The sequence below is a fragment of the Peromyscus eremicus genome, chromosome 5 (genome assembly GCF_949786415.1).
Source record: "Peromyscus eremicus chromosome 5, PerEre_H2_v1, whole genome shotgun sequence".
In the NCBI taxonomy this organism is placed as follows: Eukaryota; Metazoa; Chordata; class Mammalia; order Rodentia; family Cricetidae; genus Peromyscus; species Peromyscus eremicus.
This window is the reverse complement of record NC_081420.1, coordinates 129,905,320-129,929,266: the sequence shown is the minus strand read 5'-3', so window position 1 is coordinate 129,929,266 and position 23,947 is coordinate 129,905,320. Positions and strand designations below refer to the sequence as shown.

The window sequence follows — 23,947 nt, the reverse complement described above, 5'->3', positions numbered from 1 at the left end:
TTTGTAGTGAGCAGAGGTGAGTGCAGGCTCGTGGATACCTACCACACTTAGAATACACAACTGCTGAGTATTTGGCCTTAAACAGGACATTTATACAACCTCCTTTAAGGCTCCAGGAATAGTGTGGAAGAGAGTGGAGAAAAGAATGAAAGAGATGGGCTGGAGAGATGGCTCAGTGGTTAAGAGCACTCATTGTTCTTCTGAAGGTACTGAGTTCAACTCCCAGCAACCATATGGTAGTTCACAACTGTCTGATACCCTCTTCTAGTGTGCAGATGTTCATGCAGACAAAGCATCCATATACATTAAAAAATAAATAAATAGCTGGAAGAAAACAACATACATATGATCTTTTTTTTTTTTTAATTTGAAACAGGGTACCATGTAGCTTAGGCTATCCTCCAAATTCCTATATAGTCAAGGCTATCCTTGAACTCCTCTACTTCCCAAATGCTGAAATTACAAGCATGTACCATCATATCCAGTTTTCCATGTAAGTCTTTTAAGACAAATATTATTTCATGAAATTATTGAACAATACATCAGATTCTAGTATATCAAGTTATGAATATTCTAGTTGTGGTAGTCTGAATGAGAATGGTCCCCACAGGTTCATATATTTGAATGCTTAGTCACCATGGAGTGAAACTGTTTGAGAAGGACAAGGGTTAGGAGGTGTGGCCTTACTGGAAAAGGTGTGTCACTTTGGGTGTCACTGTGGGTGGGCCTTGAGGTTTCAAAAGCCCATACCAGCCCCAGTCTCGTTTTCTCTGTCTGCTGCCTACAGATCAGGATGTAACAGTCTCAGCTACTGTTCCAGTGTCATGACTGTATGTTTCCCATCATGATGATTATGGACTAACCCTCTAAAACCATAAGTAAGCCCCAGTTAAATGATTTCCTTTAAAAGAGCTGCCTTGGTCACGGTGTCTCTTCACAGCATAGAACAGTAGCTAAGATATTAATACAATACGGAATTTGTACTAATAAAAAGAGAGATGAAGTTACAGCATAAATTGGAAGAATCAACACCGTCTAGATTATGAAAGCCTCTATCTCCATTAGCTCCTTTGTCTTAGGAATCAATCAGCATCTTGGAAAGCATCTGTGAAGCTGCTTGGAATGACAGGGCATGATCAATCTTGTTTACACCATCCTGGATGGTCCCCATGCACATCCAGAGACCAGCAGTACCTGGAGAGGCCAAAGTCCTACTAGGCACTCTCCAGAAGTTAGAGAGCTGAGAATTGGTAGTATAGACCACTCCTAACCAAAGTAACCCACCAGGAGACAGGCCCACCTAAAGGAACGCCATTTAGACACACGTCCTACTGTGAACAAGGGTGAATTCTTGAGAGAGATGGCCATGCTGCCTATGCTCATAGAACCTACCTCACTCAGTGCAGGAATCAGATGTGGAGAATACCCACCCGAGTCACTTTCTGTGTAAGGATATATGTAACCTATGTCATGCAACTGCAGATTTTTACTGTGTGTTTTAGCCTATAACTGAATTGATGTGGTAAGTAGTCATCATAGAGACTTACAATACTACAAATCCATGTCTTCATTTAGTTTACTGAATCTACTGAATACCAAGCACTGTAGAAGCACTAGGAACTTATAGAAAAGACAGGCAAGTAACCAAAACCACTTCAAGGACATTTAACCTACTAACCTAAGAGAGTGGATGAGTACAGGGGGAAAAAGCTTCAGTTTAAGAGGTGAACAGTAGTCAGCCACAACGTTAAACTGGAGGAACTAGAAGGATTTCCAGGCAATTGATTATATGCACAAAAGGGAAGAAAGTGAGGAAAGACAGACAGACACACATACACACACACAAGGAAGAAACTCAAGCTTCTTTCTTGTCCTATCTCAGTTGCTTCACTCCATATCCTCAGCTCACCCCAATCAATCCTCTGATGAATTATCCCCATGACAGAAGTGACTGGGGTCAGCCACTTCCAGAGGCTGGATCAGATGAGCTTTACGTGGGCTTCACTTCACATGCCCTCTCAGACAATTCAAGACTGCTGTCTACTTACTCAAAGCACTCTTGACCCAACAGTCTCTTGGTTTTCCCCAAAGCCCCAATGTTACTCTTCCTTAGACTCCATTAACAACTTATCTTCCTCCAATCCCAGCCATTAAAGTCCTTCAACATTTCGATCTTTGCCCCCTCTCACTGTTATTCAAAGAACTTGAATCCTCCTGTGTAAAGACAACCTACAAATGTATTTCTCTAGCTCTTACTTCTCTTCCGTGCTATAAACCTATACATTCAACTGTCTACTTAATGATTCACTTCTGGGAAGCTTTAAGGGACCCTCTAATGAAAGATGTTCAAAATCAAATTCATCACCTACTTCCTGCCATCTAAGTACATGATCCAGAAAACCAAGGGTCACCACTGGCATGTCTTTCTTCTACAACTATTGCATTCAATCTACCTATAACTCCTTTCAGTCCAACTCTCAATCTCCCTTTATATCAATTTACTTCTATCTCTTCCCTCAAGTCTTATCTCAGAAATTATAATCAATTACTGAGCCCTATAACAGCCTTCAGTGGTATCCACTTATTACATTCACTTCAGTCTACTGTCTGCCTATACCAGAATGCCATTTCCAAAAGGCAAACCTTGTTATGCCACTCTTTACTAAAATTTGTTCAGTGGCTCTCCATTTCCTTTCAGAGGGTTATAAATAGGCTGCATGTAGCCTGACCCGGTTGGCTGTTCCCTTCATCCTTTGGATCTTTCTAGTCTACTAGGCTCCATTCTTCTCAGAGGTCCTTATATATGCTATTTCTACGGCCTAGCATTTGACATTCCTCTTGTTGCACCATTTCCCTGGTGTCCTAGTTAGTTTTCTGTCAAGCTGACACAAAGCAGAGTCATTTGGGAAGAGGAACCTCAACTGAGACAATTACTCCATCACATTACAGCCTACAGGTAAGCCTGTAGAGCATTTTCTTGATTAACGATTAATGTTGGAGGGCCCAGCCCACTGTGGGCAGTGCCACCCCAGGCAGGTGGTCCTGAGTTGTATAAGAAAGCAAATTAACAAGCATTATGAACAAGCCAATAAGCAGCGTTCCTCTATGGCTTCCACTTCAGGTCCTACCTCCAGGTTCCTGCCTTGAGTTCCGGCCCTGACATACCTCAGTGATGCAATGTCACCTGGAAGCAGGAGATGGAATGAACCCTCTCTTCCACAAGTTGTTTTATAACAACACGAAGAGACCTGACTGCCCTGTGACCTCTCTAGCACCAAGGCCTGTCACTGCACTCATCAGCCCTGCAATACTACATAGCTGTGTCTGATGACCTTCTATCTTAACAATTCGACTACAACTTCAACCAGGGCAAGGGCTGTATCTATTTTATTCTGTTGCAGTCACCTGAGACTGTCTTAATAACTATTTGCTGAACAGATGAAGGAAATGAATACATGAGAGGAAAATATGTCTAAGAAACAAGGAAAGGTAGTGTATTTTAAAGGAAGTAAGATAGGAAAGTCTTTAAATGAGTCATTTCATTTCGAGAAACCTTTGATCCTAAGCAGATGTATTAAGAGATAAGAACAGACTGCTGGGCGTAGTGGCACACTTTTAATTCCAGCACTCAGGAGGCAGAGCAGGTGGATCTCTGTGAGTTTGAGGCCAGCCTGGTCTATAGAGCAAGTTCCAGGTAAGCCAGGACTATTATACAGAGAAACCCTGTCTCAGAAAAAAAAAAAAAAAAAAGAAAGAAAACCAGACTACTAACACATTTCAAATGCATACTCAACCCTAACAGCAGTGTAGTTTAAACTATGTTTACTATTTAGTTCAGCAATATTGGCATATTAGCAACGATCTATTCATAGTTTCCAAAAATTACAAATATTGATGAAAAAGCCTTTTCCCTTACATATTAAACAGAGGGAATCATTATAAAGAAGACTAAAATTATAGATTACCTTCATCAATGTACCATGGATTTTTGGATTTGGATTGTTGTTGTGAATCAACAGATGACCCATTTAAGTTATAAAATAATTCAGATCTGCTTCTACTTCCAGGGTCTGAGGTAGATCCTATGGAACAAGAAAATTCCTTTTTTTAAAAAGCCCGTATGTTATAAAAAGGCATTTTATAAATAAATTAATATGCATATGGTATACCAACTGCTCAAACAACTAATATACATACATATTGTATTGTCTTCAGTTTTAAAAGTTTAGTAGTCAACACAGAAGAGAGCAGGAGCAAGTTAAAGCCTGGTCATTTTTATATTAAATCTCTAAGAAACCATTCTGGTAGGCAGTGGTAATGCATGCCTTTAATCCCAGCACTTAGGAGGCAGAGACAGGCAGATCTGAGTTCAAAGCCAGACTGGTCTACTAAGCAAGGACACCAAGGACTATGCATAGAAACTCGGACTTGGGGGGAAAAAAAAAGAAATCATTCCATGTAGTCTATTTCTCAATGTCACCTCCTCTATTTTCATTTGATGAAACTACTAGCTCACAAATTTAACCTATAGTCGAGTGCAGCTGGACATCATACCATATAACAGTGGTTCTCAACCTTTAATGCTATGACCCTTTAATATAGTTCCTCATACTGTTGTGACCCCCAACCATAAATTTATTTTCGTTGCTACTTCATAACTGTAATTTTGCTACTGTTATGAATTGTAATGTCAATATCTGTGTTTTCTAATGGTCTTAAGCAAGTAAAAGGGTCATTCAGGGGTCACGACTCACATGATGAGAACCCCTGCCATGTAAGGACATTTCAGTCAACAAAAAAACAAACATGCAGCAGTGTTACAGAGCCCCGATTTGCACAAAGTTCTTTCACCAAGGTCTGTGAAGTGCATTCTATGATGGTCACAGAAAACACAACTGCCTAATGATGCACTTCTCAGAACGCATCCCATTATTAAGTGACTCGTGATTATAATTCCCCTTCATAATCTTCAAATGCTATAATACAAACTCATGAAAAATTAAGTTAAAAAAAAATTCAGGTTTAGGGTGTGTGTGTGGCTCAGTAGTAGAGTCCTGGGTTAGTTTGTGTAAGGTGCTAAATTTGATCCCAGCACCAAAAAAAAAAAAAAAAAAGAGTACCTTCAGTGTCTGGAGCAATACCTGAGTAGTAAAGTACTTGCCTAGCCATGTATAAGGTTCTATTGACTTTGATCCCCAACATTACAAAAGAAATAATTTAAATTTTTTTAGATTTACTACATAAACATCTTAGAATTTTATTAATAAAATTTCTAGGTTTTTGCAGTTTCAGGGAACGGACTCTTGGGGGACCTCTGGAGCAGCAGGCCCTGTGCCCTGGGTGGGGATGCAGTGGAATATCTAGCCTGTGTCTGTCAATGGCCCCAGCAATTCAGCCAGTGACCCAGGTGACCAGTGGTAGTCCCCGCCCCCACCCTTGCCCACCCCCCCAGGAGGTGGCATGTTCAGCTCAAGCCAAGACTGTGAAGCCCAAAGGTGAGAAGCCAGATGACTTCAAGTCTGGCATCTCTCATGCACTGCTCAAGCTGGAGATGAACTCAGATCTCAAGGTGCAGTTAGGCAACTCAACATCACCACAGTCAAGGAAATTGAAGTTGACGGTGGTCATTAAGCCATCATATTTTTAGTACCAGTTCCTCAGCTGAAATCTTTTCAGAAAATTCAAGTCTAGCTAGTACATGAATTAGAGAAAAAGCTTAGTGGGAAACATGAAATTTTAATTGCTCAGAGGAGGGTTCTGCCCAAGCCAACTCAGAAAAGTTCTACAAAAAATCAGCAAAAATGCCCAGAAGCTGTACCCTGACGCAGCAGTGCTCAGACACCATCCTTGAGGACTTGGTCTTCCCAAGTGAAACTGTAGGTAAGAGGATCCCTGGGAATGGATGGCAGCCAGCTCCTGATGGTTCATTTAGACAAAGCTTGGCAGAATAAGTGGAATACAGGTCGAAACTTTTTCTGGTGTATATAAGAAGCTCACAGGCAAGAGTGTTAATTTGGAATTCCCAGAGTTTCAGTTGTAAAGAAAATAAGTGAATAAAGTGTCATTCATAGTGAAAAATAAAGAATAAAATTTCTTAAATTCCACAAGTCTGAAAAAAATGAAGTACCATAAGTCCTCACAAATTAGATTTATTGTAAGACAAATTATACTGGAGATTAATTATGTAGGTCTTGATAACTAGATGTTATGCAAGTTGACTTCTAAAATGCTAAATAAAAGGCCAGGCAGTGGTGGCACATGCCTTTAATGCCAGCACTCAGGAGGCAGAGCCAGGCGGATCTCTGTGAGTTTGAGGCCAGCCTGATCTACAGAGCGAGATCTAGTATAGGCACCAAAGCTACACAGAGAAACCTTGTCTCGAAAAAAAAAAAAAAAAAAAACAAAAAAAAAACAAGCAAACAACAAAAAAAAAATGCTAAATAAAAATGCATTTCTCCCCAGAAACTTCCCCATGGTAGATGTAGAGAACACATAACTCTCTTTCTGTTAGTTTCCACATATCTCATAGGTTATAACAGCGTTTCTCATCCTATAGGCAGCAACCCCTTTGGGAGTCACATATCAGACATCCTGCATATCAGGTATTTACATTATGATTCATAGCAATAGCAAAATTACAGTTATGAAGGAGCAACGATGGTTGGGGGTCACCATAACATGAGGAACTGTATTAAAGGGTCACAGCATTTTGAAGGTTGAGAATCATTGGTTTATAGGGTGATTGGTAAATAAGAAGAAATTATACCTGCATCACAAACAGGTATAGACACTTCTCTGTCTCTGTATTAACTACAAAGACACACCTCATTGGTGATTAGTAGGAATTCCACAATTCATACTGAAGCCAATTGTTTTTCAATTTAAAACAAAAAGCTCTGCACCTCATAGCTTAACTCATACCTTATGTGGTACTGCTGTAGCCAGCTACTCAGAAAGCTAAGACAGAGGACCATTACCTGAGTTCAGAAGTTTAAAGTCAGCATAGGAAACTTATTAAGACCCTCATCCACAAACAAGAAATCTATAGCTTTTTTTATATTTGAGAGTAGTGATCTTATGGTATCTTTTCTGTGTGTGTGATCTCTCTCTCTCTCTCTTTTTTTTTTTTTTTTTTTTTAAGAGAGTCTCTGTTGGCCTGAAATCTGCCAATTAAGATAGGCAGACTGGCTGGCTAGTAATAGCTAGCAAGTCTCAGGAATCTCCATGTCTCCATGTCCCTAGTATTAGGTCCAAAGGAAACTCTTAATTTTCCCAACTCCAAAAGGCAGTCTTGGACTATAGGAGGATTTCTGGTGGTTAGATAAAAGCCAGCACTCCTTAGGAACTTGTGACACCAGTTCCTCTCTACCAAAAGGAGCCATTTCCCTAATCACTGGCAGAAGAGACAAATGGTTATCTATAGTGTCTAGTAGCATACCAAAGTACATGCTGGCCTCCTGGCTCCTTCAATATCACAAGTACCTGTTACACATTTCACAGCCCATGCTAGCATCCTAGCTTTTCTCACCTCATCCCCGACCCTAAACTCCCTCCAGCTCATGGACTTCCCTGCCCCCAGCTACCCATTGTTCTCCACAAAAGGCAAGATGTTCCCCTGCCCCCACTACTCTCACTATTCTTGCAGATAGCCCTGGTCATGCCCAGTCTGCTTCTCTTTCTCTCTGCTCTGGACTCAGATACCCCTGGATGTTCATTCTCATTCTCTCTCTCTCTCTCTCTCTCTCTCTCTCTCTCTCTCTCTCTCTCTCCCCCCCCCCCCCCCAACCCCACCTCTCTCTGTACAGGGTTTCTCTGTATAGCCTTGGCTGTCCTGGAACTTGCTTTGTAAACCAGGCTGGGCCTCGAATTCAGTGCTGGGATTAAGAGCATGTGCCACTACCAGCTATTTTCTCTCTTATCCACAATAAAAAACTCCCCCCACAACTCCTGGGGTAGTCATTTTGATGGTTTCTTCATACTCACTTATAATCATGTATATAAAATTTTAATTTACATAAAATGTCTGAACAAATTATATATATATATATACATACACATGCATAATAGCATATAGCTTATTTAACATCTAAGAAAATCAGATTATCACATAAACTACCGAGAATGGCATCCATACCTGTAACCTTTGGTTTATTATGACTAGATGAACCTTTGTCACCAACACCTCTTGACATAAAGGCAAGTTTGGGAGGTCTCCTCTCCTGTGTCATGCTATCTGAAACAGTAAACATACCTTTTAAATAAATTCATATGGAAGATAAATAGTTTAGCAATTAATGACAACAGCATAAACAAAACAAAGAAATCCTTTCCAAGAACAAAAATAAGGCACAATCTTTATAGTCTTACAGATTCTCTCTCTCTCTCCTTTTTTTTTTTTGGGGGGGGGGGGGGAGACAGGGTTTCTCTGTATAATAACCCTAGCTGTCCTGGAACTCACTTTGTGGACCCAGCTGGCCTCAAACTCACAGAGATTTGCCTGCTGCTGCCTCCCAAGTGCTGGGATTAAAGGCGTGCACCACTACCACCAGCTGACACATTCTCTTTAAGATTCCAAAGTACTGAAAAGTAATTTCTCAGGGAAAAAAACATCAACACTGTACTTAAAAATGTAATTTCTACAAGAAAATACACTCCTCAGTTATTGAAATGCTTTAAATTTTACAAAGTTAGTCAGATGCAGTCAATTTTATTTGATGTTTTAAAAAGCTTTAAAGAAAACCTTATTCATAATTTTTGTGGCATTTTCCACATCAGCATGCCCAGCACAGCCTACATATTACAAAGTGTTTTATGGAAGGTGCTAAGATAAATAAAGATGGACAATTTATTCCCTGGAAAAACCAGAATCTTTACATGCTGTGGCTGGCTAATCTCTAAGCGATGTGATATACTAAACTGATTTGATAAAACTTTTTGTGCCACTCTCATGAGTATCTTGAATTAATGTATTTCACAGAACACAGCTTGATAAAAGCCTGGGAAGGAGATAGAGCAGAGTTAGAAACGCACGCAGAGTTAGTAAATATGTTTCCACTTTTAAACACACAACATTAAGAACAACACAGATATGTATACAAACAAATGTAAAGAGGAAAAACAATTACATACAAATCAATGATGCAGAAAGCAGAGACACACAACTAAATTTTTGAAGGAAGTTTCACTTCAAAGTACAGATAACAAAAAATTTTGGCAAATTTCTTTTAGATTAAAAGATCTTCCTAAACCTCAAAGCCTGGTAACATTCATGACACTCATAAACACTGATCAAATAAAAACAGAAGAGTCAAGGTGAAAGGTTCCCCTCAGGAAGTTCAACAGCACATCCATGAACTGCAACACGATGCTGAGGAGCCGTACCTGATAAAGCTGTTATCATCAAAAAACGGTATCACCCACAGTGGAATTTTGAGGACAGAAAGAAAAACAGGAAAATTTTTATATTTTAAACACAGAAAAGGCCACTTAAAATAAAATAGGGAGTCATATTGAATTAATTGTATGTAAATAATGCTTGATATCTTTTTTCCATGGTTGGATGAGGAGGGAAATACATATTAAACTATGTCTTAAACACTTCAAAATACGATCACATGGAATACTGAGATATCATTTCAATTGAAAATAGACTGACTAACCATAATTTTTAAAGATGATATAATGAAAGAAATAATAAAAATGTTTTTATGACATTACCATTCAGATATCTACAAATGTCATCTATGACAGTTTTGTAGGAAAAATAACTCTTTATCATTGGAGGAAGGTTCCAAATTATAGCATATAAGCTGACTAAAAATAACTAATGCCCACTGTCAATTGTAACTAAGAGTATGTAATTCCATTTCAAAAGAGACCACCAACCATATGGATACCACAATATATGCATATACACAGATTGAATCATTGTAACAAATGCAGCCAAGGGTCCTTCCTTTGTAAGCTGTAAAGAGGGCCAAGCAAATTAGGCTGAAATGGATGAGACATGATGCCAGCTCTGTTCATGATGGAGGTGATTTTCCAAGTTCTAGGAGTGGGAAACCCGCAGTTATCCTTCCACCAAAGACTTTGGGGGATAGGGTCAAACATCAACCTTTTGAGGAATAGAACATCCCAATAAGATTCCGTACAGTGAGAAGGGTCACACAGCACATCTATTTTGTCCAAAACAATAATATAACAAATATTGCCTAATATTTTGTCAAACCTATGTTTATAATCCAAAAATCACTTGGATCATAAAGCAAATTTGGCTTGATGGCTTAAATTTGAAGAGCTTACTAATATAGGATGTAGTGAACAGGGTGAAGAATAAATTTAACAGACAATTTATAAAATTGAAATTATCATGATTAAAGATATTCGAGGAAATAAGGTAAGTCAACCCAACAGCACACCAAAATGCACACAGCAACCCTATTCATAATAACTAAGGGCTGAAAACAATCTATTCTAAATAGAACAGATAAACTGGAGGTACATAAAATTGTGAGCTGGAGATATAGGTCAGTGGTAGAGCACTTCCCAGCATGCTCAAAGCCCTGGGTTCAATCCCTGCACCGAAACAAAACAAAACTTCTAAGGGATCATTTCTAGAGTTCACTAAAAATGTGGTCTATTAATACAATGTACTACTACATAGCAATAAAGTGGAGCAAACTACTGCTACACACAACATGAACACTGTGTGAGCAGAAGAAACCAAGTATACACAACACACACACAGCAGGACTGCATTCAAAATGATAAAGCTAGGAACTTAGTCATTACTCTTGTTGGATCTGTAAGAAAAGGGTCTTTTGGAGATTCTTGGGTTGAAATTCTTAACAATAAGAGAGTGAACAAGCTATTCAAACTAAACAAAATGTCTATAAATTTGAATAGCCCTTTAAATTGAGAGCAGTTGTTTAAAATGATGTACTGCTCAGCATCATCAGTCACAGAGCACAATTCAAACCCAAATGAGAATTTAACACGTACAAAAAAATAGGGGTATTAGAAAACCTGATGCCAGGTATGCTATGTATAGCAATTATCTAAATAATCTCTGTAAGATTGGATGACTAATCAGAATAAATATTTTAGATAATTGTATATAATAATTGTATCTGCATGGAATCTTACAGGTAACATCAGAGTTACCTGATGAGCTCTGGTACCTCAAACCATTCTTCCTTTGGGCTCTGTCTCCCATGACCAGAAGTCATGCCTACATAGAAGAAATTCCAGAATAGGCAACTTGGAGAGACAGAAAGCAGATTCACAGTTGCCAGGATCTAGAGGGAAACTACTACAGGGTTTCTAGCTAGGATGGTAAAACAGTCCTTGAGCTAGATGATAGCAATAGATGTACAACACCCTAAAGGCACTTAACATTGATGAATTATGCTTTAATAGAGTAACAGTACTGATATATGAATTATATTTCATGTTTTAAAACTAAGAAAAACTTCCAAATATAGAACTAAGTAAAAGTTGTTGGACTTAATCCCAAAAGTAAACCATGTGAAAAAGATAAGACAAAGTAGAAACTAGGAGAAAATATTTGCAAATCATATGCAACAAAGGGCTAGTGTCTATATTTTTTAAATTGATAGAACTCAACAATAAAATAGCAAATACTCCAATTAGAACCTGGCCAAAACAGATAAAAATATATTTTACTGAAGAATATAAATATATGACATAATCTCATGAAAAGATGTTCAATATCATGAGTAATCAAGGAAACAACACTACAATGAACTATTAACCACATATTTCTCAGAATAGCTAACATGAAAAGCAGCTACACTGGTGAGGAAAAACTGGATCAATCATTCATATATTTCCAGTGGTCATGTGACACCATACAGTCATGCTGTAAAATAGTGTATCCGTTTCTTTAAAAGCTTACTGTAAATAGTGGTACCCTGTGTGGGTAGACCAAGTTCCTTTCAGAAGTCATAGGTTATTAAATGAAAATCCCAGTGCCAAGGGTGTGAGCTACTTCCATTTGAGTTGCTCATCAGAAAGGTGCCTTCAGTCCCTAAAATAGCACAGGCAATTGCCACTACTGGTGGTTGCCCACCAGATTTAGATGATAAAATTTTACTGCTGAAGATACCATATGCCCTGGTCACAGAGCATACAGAAATCAAACTGGAACTGAGCTGTGACCTTCCTCTCTGCTAACTATTCCTCCTAGTGCAGAAAATGTAATGCAGGCTGCTAGGAGAAAACTATAATCAATAGTCTTATTCAGCTATTTACCCTGTGTGTAACAACACTGACTGGCCAGGCAAGATGAGCTCACTAGCACAACAGTGGCAAGTCTATTATGGGGTAACCAATAGTTTCCTAATTAGGTTTGGAGCCTACTCTACAGGAGGGAACTCACATCTCATACTGTAAAATTAATCAAAAGCCCTTGGTTAAGGGGGTCATAAGACTTAGTGCAGAAACTACTGCTGTTGTTTTGTTAAATGGACAAGATGTGACTCATAAATTGTCTTCTAAATAATTTATGTTTATGTCCACAGTGTTGTGGTCAGAGAAACTTCCTTTTGCAGTGGTAAAAAAATACTGAGAAGAAATGGCTGCTGAATGTCCAACCACAAATGGGACATACATAGATATAATGCTGACTTCCAGGTTGCTGTACTCTTGAACTTACAGCATCTATGATACCTTGCGTAAGATGTGCATGAGATTTGAGATTGGCCTGTCATGGAAGGGAAAAGACTCATGGGATCCCACTCTTCCTAAGGATTTATACATAGTCAGTGGTTCATAGGAGAGGGAGAGACATTTTTCCCCAATGGTACAGCCACAGGTAAGGCACACATGTTCCTATAGCAACCCTAAAGAAACTCATTAAGTCACACACACACAAAAGACATTAAGCTGGACAGTTGCGGTGCATGCCTTAAATCTCAGTACTTGGGAGACAGAGGCAGGCAGATCTCTGTGAGTTCAAGGCCAGACTGGTCTACAGAGCAAATTCCAAGATAGGCTCCAAAAGCTACATGGAGAAACCCTGTCTCGAAAAACCAAAAAAAAAAAAGCAAGACTAGTAGGATTACCAGGGGTGAGGGGTCAAAAGAGGGTTGAAATGCATTATATGTATGAAAATATTATTATGTATAATTAATACTCTAATAAAATATTCTTTAAAAAGCTTACTATGGAAATATCATATAATCTACAACTACACAAAGGAAAACTATACATTTTCTACCAGAAAAATGAAGGTTTGCATTCACTCAAATCCTGGCATACAACGCTCATTAAAGCATTGCCTAAAAGTACTTCAATGGGTACTCATTAAATGAACATTACACTAAAAATAAGGATTATCTTAGCAATTAAAAGGATTCCTGCTACAAAAGACCACTGACACAACATGGATAAATCTCCAGAGAATTATACTGAGATAAAAAGCCAATCAAAAACTATGTCCTTTATAATTCCATCTAACTTTCCTGAAAGTGTAAACTTAGAGAAACTAAGAATGGCTGGCAGTTGCAAATGCTCCCTCCCCAGCAGCTACTAAATGCCAATAGTGCTTCAGCTTAGTGATGGGATTTCATACCCACTACCCCCTCCGTCCATGCTGGGATTTGTCTGGCTTGAGGCTGCACAGGTCGTTCGCATGACAACATAATTCCTGTAAGTATATATATACAACTGCCCCGCTGCATCCAGAAAATTCTGTTTCCTTGAAGTCGACCTCTACCTCTGGCTCTTTTGATTTTCTGCCTTCTCTTCTGCAAAGTTCCCTGAGCCTTGGTGGGATGGGTATAAATGTATGTTCCTACTTAAGGCTGAGCATTCCATAGTCTCTCACTCTTTGCACCTTGACCAGTTGAGAGTCTCTGTCTCTGTATGGTCATCTATCGCAGGAAGAAGCTTCTCTCATGAGGGTTGAGATGTACTGTTCTATGGCTATGTATCAATTATACTGCAACAAAACTGTTACCCTTTTTAAAGGACATTAACTATGAAGACATGCAACACACCAAAAAAAAAAAAAAAAGAGAGAGAGAGAGAGAGAGATCAAGAAAGATACAAAAGAAAATTATGAGCTTGGGGTCAGCCTCAGGAGGGAAGGTTCCCACTAAATGACTTCCTTTTCAAATTGCTGTGAATGTGTACATACTGTGTAGTCTAAGTTGTTTTTGTTAATTGCATTATATTCTTAACTTTAACAACTAAAAGACAGACACAGAGCTCAATGCATTACTTTAAATGCATTACTTTAGGGGTGTCACAAGTTGTCGTGCTATATCACAACCTGGATGTGCTGTCACAGCAGACTTGTTAATGCTCTGGACCATCAGAACAGCAGTGCTAAAAGAGACATTTTTATAGCAGGGCAAAGCAAAGGTATCTAGACATCAACAGTAAGAAATAGTTCACTGGGGAGAATTCTTCCCAGATCTCACCAACTGTTCAGCTGCTCTAAAAAGAATCTTTCCAACGTGCTGGAAATGTTAATTTTGTCCCACAAATAGGGGTAATTGGGCAAGAAAAAATAAATAAACTAAGGAACTAAAGGAGACACTGTCATGCTTTTTCCCCTCAAGAAAAGAGTGTTAATGATACAAAATATAGATGAAGGCTTATTCAAATGAACCAAATTAACTTTCATCTAAACAACTTTACTTTTTAAAATTCTATTTGCAAGCTTTATTTTGTTGGCAAATAAGTGTAATTTATGTGTATAAAAGCAGTATCATTCTTAATTATCTACTATTCAAGGTTTATGAATATCAATAGCTACAAAAGAGAAAAAGAAGTCTCTTCCTTTCTCATCACTGCTCTAGACCAGCAATGACATCAATGACAAACAGGAATCTTGAAGATCTTGACAAGGGACTCCGAAGTCATGAAACTCATGTTTTGTTTTGTTTTTGTTATTTTAATTCTATACCAGTGTTTAAATAAAAGATAATTAAAATGTTTATAAGGTAAGTACTGCTAAAAAAAATTCCTTGTAAGGTTACACCCCAATTCCAACACAGGGAAACTAAATATGGCTTTTTACTTTCTTCTTTCCATTTATTATGTGCTACTGCAAAATCTAAGATAATTTATATTTCAAACAAATTTAGAGGTGGAATATATACATATAGTATTCACATATATAAAGAAAGAAATACAGATGTAGAGTTAGGGGAGGGTGTATCACTTCAAATCTTTATTTTACAGAAGACTGAAAGCAACACAACCAAGTCTGCATCCCTGAGCCGTGACCTTCTTGAACGGTAATACTAACAGTGATTTCCCCAATCCTACAACGTACTTCATTCAGCTATAAAATGTAAAACTCAAAGCAGTGCAATTAAAATAGCTAAAAATTGACAATTATATTCACTCAAAAATGTCAGAGATTTTAAGGTTTCAAAAGCATCATTGGACAGCTCTCTGAAAAAAATTCCTTAAAAAAGGAAATGCCAAACATATTTATTTGCTAACTGAAGTGAAGTTTCAGTGAGATATGACTGTAGAGAAGCAGTACTACTCTGAATTGGTTCCTCTGCAAAAATTCATAATAAAAGAATTACAAGGCCTTCTTCTCAGCCATCCAGCAAGTTAACATTACAAAATCAGCAGAGCTCTCCAAGTTTGTTTAGGACAGGCCCTGTCAATTCAGCTCCCAAAGAATGTCTTGTGTGTGGCTGCTCAAATGTCTCCTGGAGAGATCTGTGGGATATGACAGGACAGCACCCCATGCTCCTTATCCCATGTTTTACCATTCTCCAGCCTCGTCACCATCTAACTGCTCATAGATTCTGCTCATTTACCATCTATCTCAACTTGTTAAAATGAAAGCTCCACATAAGAATTAGTTTTTCAAAATTTGTATAGTTAATGTATGGTGTGTGTGTAATCAGGCTTGTCTGAGCCATTTTGCTGGCCCTAATTATCCCTTTTCTTCAGTGCTAGAATTTGAACTTCCAGCTTCAATCAAGTCTACCAGGGAGCTACATTCCCAGCCCCAAGAATTCTTATCTGCTTTGCTCCTACAATATCAAAATCTAAAGAAGCCTATGTAAGGACTTGCTACTATCTGAATGAATGTGCTTTATATTGCTGTTTTTTTAAACAATAAGCACTCACTCTAACATTAAAAAATATTTCAATTCACAAACATCCCAAACTGTGCTACCTATAAAACATGGATGAAAAAGTAAATGCCACTAAATAAAATATGAACACATACATGTTTTCCCCTGAATATAAACAACTTGTTTCCAAAAAGTTGGAAAGGAATTGGAAGTGGGAGATCCAAGAAGAATTGGGGGGGGGGGGGTATTACAATCAAAATATATTATATGTATGTATGAAAATTCTCAAAGAATTAATAACAAATATATCTTAAAAGAAATAAAAAGTAAAGTATGTCAGATTTTTTAGAGTAAAATTGAAATAAAGCTGCCACATGAATCTCACGCCTCTTGCTACAAAACTAAAAGCTGCGTGGGAAGCATGTTCAAACTGTAAAACAAGTATTTATGACTTGACACCAACAGGGAGACAGAAAGGGCAGAGTGCAGGCCAGGAGCCTTCCTTTTCTATTTCTATGAAACAAGAAATTCAGGACCTAAAATAAGCTACAGAAAGAAACTCAAAAGCATTTTGTTGTCAACATTACCAATAATGGGAAAAAGCACTAGAAGGGAAAAAAAATAGTATGCTGCTCACTTATGATTCTTGCTACAGTAAAATAAGCTTTTACAAAATCAGAGACAAAATGCATCTCCATCTCCATGGAAACAATATCCCCTAGTATGTGACACTCAGAAATGGGTTTCTATGCAGATCTTCAGAACGGAAGAGCACTCGTAGGATATGGGATTGTTGGGGGACTGAAGAGAACATCGGTTGTTAATTAGACGGGTTTGGACATCAACTTTGGCTCTGCCACTTACTTTCATCACAGACAACCTAAGTCTCATTTGAGCCACAGGGTTTTTGTTTTGTTTTGTTTTGTTTTTGCTGCTTTTGCTGTTTGTTCTGTTTTATCTATTTTTTTAAATAATTTATTTATTTTATATATATGAGTGCTCTATCTGCATATACAACTTTATGCCAGAAGAGAGCAACAGATCCCATTACAGATGGTTGTGAGCCACCATACAGTTGCTGGGAAACTGAACTCATGACCTCTGGAAAAACAGCCAGTGCTCTTAACTGCTGAGCCATCTCTCCAGCCCCCATTTTATACTTTTAATCAGCAAAAAAGTCTGTTCAGAACATAAAGATAGCACAAACTATCTAATTCCAGGCCTGGCATATCCCTGGCTATATCTACAGGCTTTTGGACATTTCCACCTCTGAAAGCCTGTTGGCTTTATTGCACTAGCCTATCACTGATTTGGAATCCTAACAGCAGGGGTTGGTATTGCTACCATTGTCAATCACTTCATAGCAGCAAAGGAAGATACTTATTTGAGTCAAAACAAAGGTTCTTAAGTTTTGTGGGTTTTTTGTTTTTTGCTTTTCTTGTTTTGGTGGTGTTTTTTTTTCATTTGTTTTTAAGTTCAGAGGCTGTGCTACAGCTCAGTGGTAAAGTGTTTTACCACTGTACCACTTGTAACAATGTACAAGACTCTGGCTTTCATACACACATATACATACACACACATGTGTGTATGTACATGTGCATGCTCTCTCTCTGTCTCTGTCTCTCTTTCACACACACACACACACACACACACACACACACACACGGCAAGTGTCTTTACCCACTGAGCCATCTTGCTAGCTCTAATTATTACTTTTGTAATAAATAACATATATGGTAAATAAAATAATATATATATATATATATATATAAAATAAAACTATGTAATGTTTCTGACTACAGTCATGGAGCATGATCTATTATAATACCATCTTAGAACAAAAAGAACTCAGGGGGGAGAGTAATGAAAGAGATGTCTTGATGGTGGGGGTGCATTTCAGGGTCAGGGAGAAACCTGATGCCAGGGAAACTCCAAGAATCCACAAGGATGACCTCAGCTAAGACTCCTAACAATAGTGGAGAGGGTGCCTGAACTGGCCATCTCCTGTAATCAGACTAGTCATACCCTAATTGTCATCAGAGAGCCTTCATCCAGTAACTGATAGAAACAGATGCAGAGATCCACAACCAAGCACTGGGCCAAGCTCCAGGAATCCTGTTTAAGAAAGGAAGGAAGGACTAAACAAGCCATGGGGGGTCAAGGTCATCACAAGGAACCCACAGAAACAACTAATGGGCTCATAGGAGCTCACAGGCTCTGGACTGACAGCCCTTTACATATGTGTGACAGTTGTGTAGCTTGGTCTATTTGTGTGACTCCTAGCAATGGAATAAGGGCCTATCCCTAACACTTGAGCTGGCTTTTGGGAACCTATTCCTCATACTGGGTTGCCTCACTCAGCCTCAATACAAAGGGAGGAGCTTAGTCCTACCTCAACTTGATATGCTAGGCTTTGTTGACACCTATGGAAGGCCTGCCCTTTACTGAACAGAACTAGAGGAGGAGTGGATGGGAAGGGGAGCAGAGAGGGGAAGTGGTGGGGGAAAAGGAGGGGAGAAGGAAGAGGAAACTGTGGTCAGGATATAAAATAAATGAAAAAACAAATTTAGTTAATTAAAAAAAAAAGAATCTCAGCCATCATTTAACAAGAATCCTGAAATTGAATCCACTGTGGAATTTAGACGAGATAACCAATTTCTCTTTAAAGGCTCCTAGTTTCAACTCCTACTCCAACAGGTAGCAGCTTTTGTATTTCTGAACCTTCCAATTACAAGACAGGATTTCTTTCTCTATTAGAATGTCGAGGAGAAGACAATGTAAGAGAGAATATATAAACTTCACTACGTTTACATACTTTTAGAAAGAACCTTTGTTGCTTTATTGGGGGAAAGAAAGGATATTCTATATAATGACAATTCTACAATATAAAAGCCAACTTCAAAAGATCTATCTTAAGTATATATTTGCATTCTCATAACAAAACACAAGTTAGAAACAGTCTTCTGAATACATAAAAAAAAAAGACATACCTGGGATGATGTCATTGATGTGCAGAAGAACTGTACTTTCAACACTTGCAAAACTACAAAGCTGTACTCCATCAAACCTTCCATCCCAGTTGCCAATAGGGTTATCCTAAATATGCCATTAAAAAAGTAAACCTTTAAACCCTTGTCAATAAAATGTAAATATGAACACCTACATTTCTTACAAAAGTATCCTCTAAAATATTTTTCATTGAGAAATTTTAACTATTTTGTCCAAAAGAAGAAAGACTCCATTAGAAATATCTACTAAAGTAACAATGTTGTACAATAAATATAATAACAGCAACCAACTTACAGCAAACACATAAAATAATGAGTCAAAAGTGTTTTTCATACTTTAGTTTGCAATAATAACAGCAGGTGAGGTTTAAAGAGACATTATTTGCATTAGAAAATTTACTAGGAATGCACTGGTTTACCCAGAAACCTCCCCTTGAAAGTTAATCACACATTTACATCCCCTGGGCATTTTGCTCATCTGTATTACTATATGCCTTTCTGTAAACAGAATAGGAGTTATTTCAGAATTCTTTTGTCATCTGTGGGTACACAAGACTTTCCTCAAACAATGGAGAGTTTCTAAGTTACACTCTACTGTATCACCAGCCACATGGGTTGTTCATGAGGTACGGACAGATGACAATGAAACAACTGCTCTGAGCACCAGCGTGTGGAATGCTACTGTCCCTGAAAACAGAAAGGCATGAATAAAGTTGCAATTGATAAACTTTCTTCTCAAGAAGCCTAATGGGAGTGTTTGGAACTGATGCTTGCATAAATTAAATGGCAGATGGACAGAACATGGGTGAAGGTGGCAGGCAAGTCTCAAGACAGCCTGCCTGGGCTAAACAAGATGATCCCCTAGGCCACCATCAAAAAAGAGGAGGACCCAAACAGCTCCTGTCACATTTAAAGCCTGGCCAAAGAACCTATAACAAGGGGAGACTAAGTCCAAAGATTAATGGTCTTCTTTCTCCAAGCTTCTCTCTATCCAGCGCACAACTTCTCTGAAACACTAAACTCACATTTAAAGAATACCGGTTCTTAATTATTAACGATTCTGAGGGGCCCATGGGTCTTACTCTAGCTCTAATTTCACATAGCGAGAGTCTGGCAAATTCTTATTTTGTACCTAACTAATCAGCATCTTACACAATTTCTAAGCGCAAAATAACAGAAACACACTAGAACATTTATGCCCTATCATCTCTTTAGAGTATTTCTGATAGATAAAAATGATTACTAAAAATACCCCGTGTGAGTCCGCTGCTCATATCCTCTCCTAATACACCCTGGTATTAACAATTATGAAGGACTCTCCTTTATCCATAATGAACTTTTGCTCATACTTTCAGTCCATGATAAAAATGTTCTCAACTTCTCATTCTCATTCTTCTCTCTCTCTCTCTCTCTCTCTCTCTCTCTCTCTCTCTCTCTCTCTCTCTCTGTTTTGTTTTTTGAGACAGGGTTTCTCTGTGTTGTTTTGATGCCTGTCCTAGATCTCACTCTGTAGACAAGGCTGGCCTTGAACTCACAGAGATCCGCCTGGCTCTGCCTCCCGAGTGCTGGGATTAAAGGCGTGCGCCATTGCTCTTCTCATTCTCTTAATACCACAGGCTAATTCAATATGTGCATTGGAAGGCATCCATTATTAACAAGTATGATTATTCAGTAATAAAAATGAGTGATACAAACAAAAGATACCATATGACCTCACTTCTGAGGTACCTACAGCAGGCAAAAACCTAGATTATAGTTAACAGGCACGGGCAAATCAGGCAGATTTGATTTAATAGGAACAGAGCTCAATATGGGATGATGAAAAAGTTCTGCACATGGACAGTGGAGACAGCATAATGAGAATATACCAAATGCCACTGAACTGTTATTCTAGCCACGGTTAAGGAAGAAATTTTCTTATAATATTTTGCCACAATAAGAAAACAGTTTTTAAAAGTGCAAATCCTGTGAAAATACTTTGTCAACTCAAAAAGCAGTGTGGTTCTTTTCCTGGTATTTTCTATTAATGACTTTTTATATTATCATCAGAAAATCAATTAAACTTTATCAAAAATACAGTATCATACAATGTATTTGGGCTTGGTCATGGAAGTATCAGTTTATTTTATTGTTTTGGTATGGTTTTTGCTTTTATCTACTGGTCAGTTATAATAAGGAGAATTTAAAGACTAAGAGCATTATCTCAGTTTATTAAAACATGAAAAAAATGTAGCAAATGCATTCTGTTTCTGCTCACATGTCCTATTTTAATGTTCTTGTACCAAAGATAAACTGGAACATCTTCTTTAAAGTACTGTAAATTAGTCTATTTTAAGTATACAAAATATTAATTTTATGCCTACATTGTTAGTTAAACTAATACTTATATTCACAATAATACAATCCAAAATTTCCTTACCATGTCCACACCAACAAAATATCCTAGACTCTCTTTTCCAGGCAAAACATCACAGAATATTACTGTTCCAGATTCTATACTTTCTCCAACCTTCAAAGAAACTCTGGAGTTTATTTCCAAAGGGGGAGGTTCAACCTGCATTGTATCCCCTGGGCCTGCAAAATCACTTTCTAGTCCATTGTCATCATCTTCTATGAGTTCCAGCTTGTCCAATGCAACAAACACTCCACAGTCTTCATCGCACTGAAAAAGCTGCTTCCCTTGATAGACCCCATCAGTGAAACCTTGGCCACGACCTTCTTCCTAGATTTGAAAGATTTTTTTAAGAGATATAAAAAGATTATCCATTAAAGGATTTCAGGATAATTTCTTTGGAAAAACTCTAAATTGTACACATAATAAGAAATATCATGAGTAGCAGTAGTAGTGCTGTTGGGTTTAGGGCATGTAAAGAATAAAGAAGCTGTATCTGACGGTGAAACTAACTCATAATACCAAATCATAATTCTTTTGAGAAAGAGTTGGGTTGAAATTTACAATATAATTCTACCATGACTTTTGTCATGAACAGACAATCTACCTTAAGCAAATAGCAGCATTAACTCCATTTACTGAGAACAAACTGTATGTCTTCCGCTGTAGAACTACTATAAGCCACGTGTGCTCTAAGCACTTCACAGATGAGGAACAGATTAGGAGAACTTGATGTAGGCTAGTTAAGTAGCCTGGCAACCCTGCTGGTATATACCATAACTGGCTGTCAAAACCTAATTATCTCACTGCTTGGAAAATGAAATCAAGAAGCAAATAAAGCATGAAATTCTACTCACAAGAATGTCAAGAGTGTTGCATTGCTGAGAAGCAATGTTCAGTTTGGAATTATAGAATTCTTAGATATGTTTCCAAGAGAAATAAATTCCAAGGCAGTTGATACTGAAATTGCTGCAACACAATTCAAAACTCTTGCATCTATCTGAACTGTTATACTTAATAGCATAATTAAGAACTGGGACTCCTGGAGATGATGTCATAAAATAGTCCACAATTTTTGGAGAGGTTAATTACAATTGGCAGTGTTAACTTTCAATGTAGATAACTTAAAACTCCTAAGATATGAAAGTCTAGAATGACATGTACGTTTCTACTGTAAGAGAAAATTTTTCAAGAATTGTCTTTATATCCTCTCAATTTATCATTAAGTAAATTTTGGGGCTGATATATAGCTCAGTGGCAGAGGGCCCTTGGGTCCATCCTGAGAACTGCACCAAAAACAAAGAAACAAAAAACATAAATTCTAAGGATCATGAATATAAAAAATATATTGCATATAAAGGGGGAAATATGTGCTTGCACACACAGATTCATTCATATTCTCTCTCTCTCTCTCTCTCTCTCTCTCTCTCTCTCTCTCTCTCTCTCTCTCTCTCTCTCTCATCAAACTTACCAGCAATTCTACTCCAAAGAAAATCCCCGACACTGTCCTCTCTGCTAATAAAGGTCCTCTGAAGCGTACAACTCCTGGAAATTTCTCTTCCCCAGAACGCAGCTGTACTTTCACAGGGCTGCCCACGTCTACCTGGAGGCCTTTACTTAGTCGGATTCTGTTTCTAAATAGGCTGAGCCTCTCTTCACAGTTGGTAATTGCCAAGAGTAACTCTGTGAATTTCTCATTTATTTCTACAACATCCTTTTCATCAACAAATAGAACTGCATGCGGTTGCTCTAAGATTTTTAATCCAATCTGATTTTTCTTGCCTTTTGCGGAAGGAACTCTTGAATGCCCCACAGAACGGTCTTGGATGTACTGTCCTATACTTCCTTTGGGTACTTTCAGGAGCTTCTGTGTCTGTTTGTCTGTTACACTGCATTCTTGAAGAAGCAGATAAAAAATCCGTTCTTCCCAGTAGGGTGAAGTAACTTTCTCTTGGCTCCATAGGGCTGAACTCATTGTGACAGTAACTTCAGAACATCAACTCACAAAAAGGAACCTGTAGCAAAGCTGTCATAAAATAGTCCCAAAAAATGAACTCACTGGAAGTCCCAAAGCAAGTTGTTAGCAGCCTGGTGTCCATGCTGTAAAAAGACAGCAATTCAAAGTGCCTGGCAAACAAGCAAAACAAACTTTAGACTCCATTCAATCCAACCTCAAATTAAAGCTAAAGAGTTTTTAAAATCTCACTTGACTATATACATATATAAACATCTCAAAGAGCTAAAAGACATGTATGACTTATGTACACTGTAACTGCATTTTTTAAAAAATCCAGTAACAAAGCATCCATAGACAGTAACAAATGACTGTTCCAAAATTATAAAATCAGAATCTAACAAAAACTTTACAGTTACCTTAATATACAGACTCTGAGGGGTTTTTTTGTTGTTGTTGTTGTTTAAACTTTACAAAGTAACATTTCTGTCTAACTTGAATGAATAAGACACAGTATTTG

General features: G+C 38.0%; 1 protein-coding gene and 1 pseudogene across 4 annotated transcripts in view; one reads left to right on the top strand and one right to left on the bottom strand.

Moving 5' to 3' along the window:
* The window catches only part of Cyld (CYLD lysine 63 deubiquitinase), a 47,857-nt gene that overhangs the window by 15,865 nt on the left and 8,045 nt on the right, over positions 1-23,947 (bottom strand). For all 4 annotated transcript variants that reach the window (XM_059264528.1, XM_059264527.1, XM_059264526.1 and 1 more), the window contains exons 2-6: positions 22,945-23,600; positions 21,501-21,803; positions 19,064-19,169; positions 8,135-8,233; positions 3,966-4,082 (exon numbers count right to left, since the gene is read on the bottom strand). In XM_059264528.1, the coding sequence (XP_059120511.1) occupies positions 3,966-4,082; positions 8,135-8,233; positions 19,064-19,169; positions 21,501-21,803; positions 22,945-23,448 (1,129 nt within the window). In that variant the 5' untranslated portion in view covers positions 23,449-23,600. The remainder of the gene's footprint in view (positions 1-3,965; positions 4,083-8,134; positions 8,234-19,063; positions 19,170-21,500; positions 21,804-22,944; positions 23,601-23,947) is intronic.
* Positions 5,378-6,040, top strand: LOC131910373 (small ribosomal subunit protein eS7-like; annotated as a pseudogene).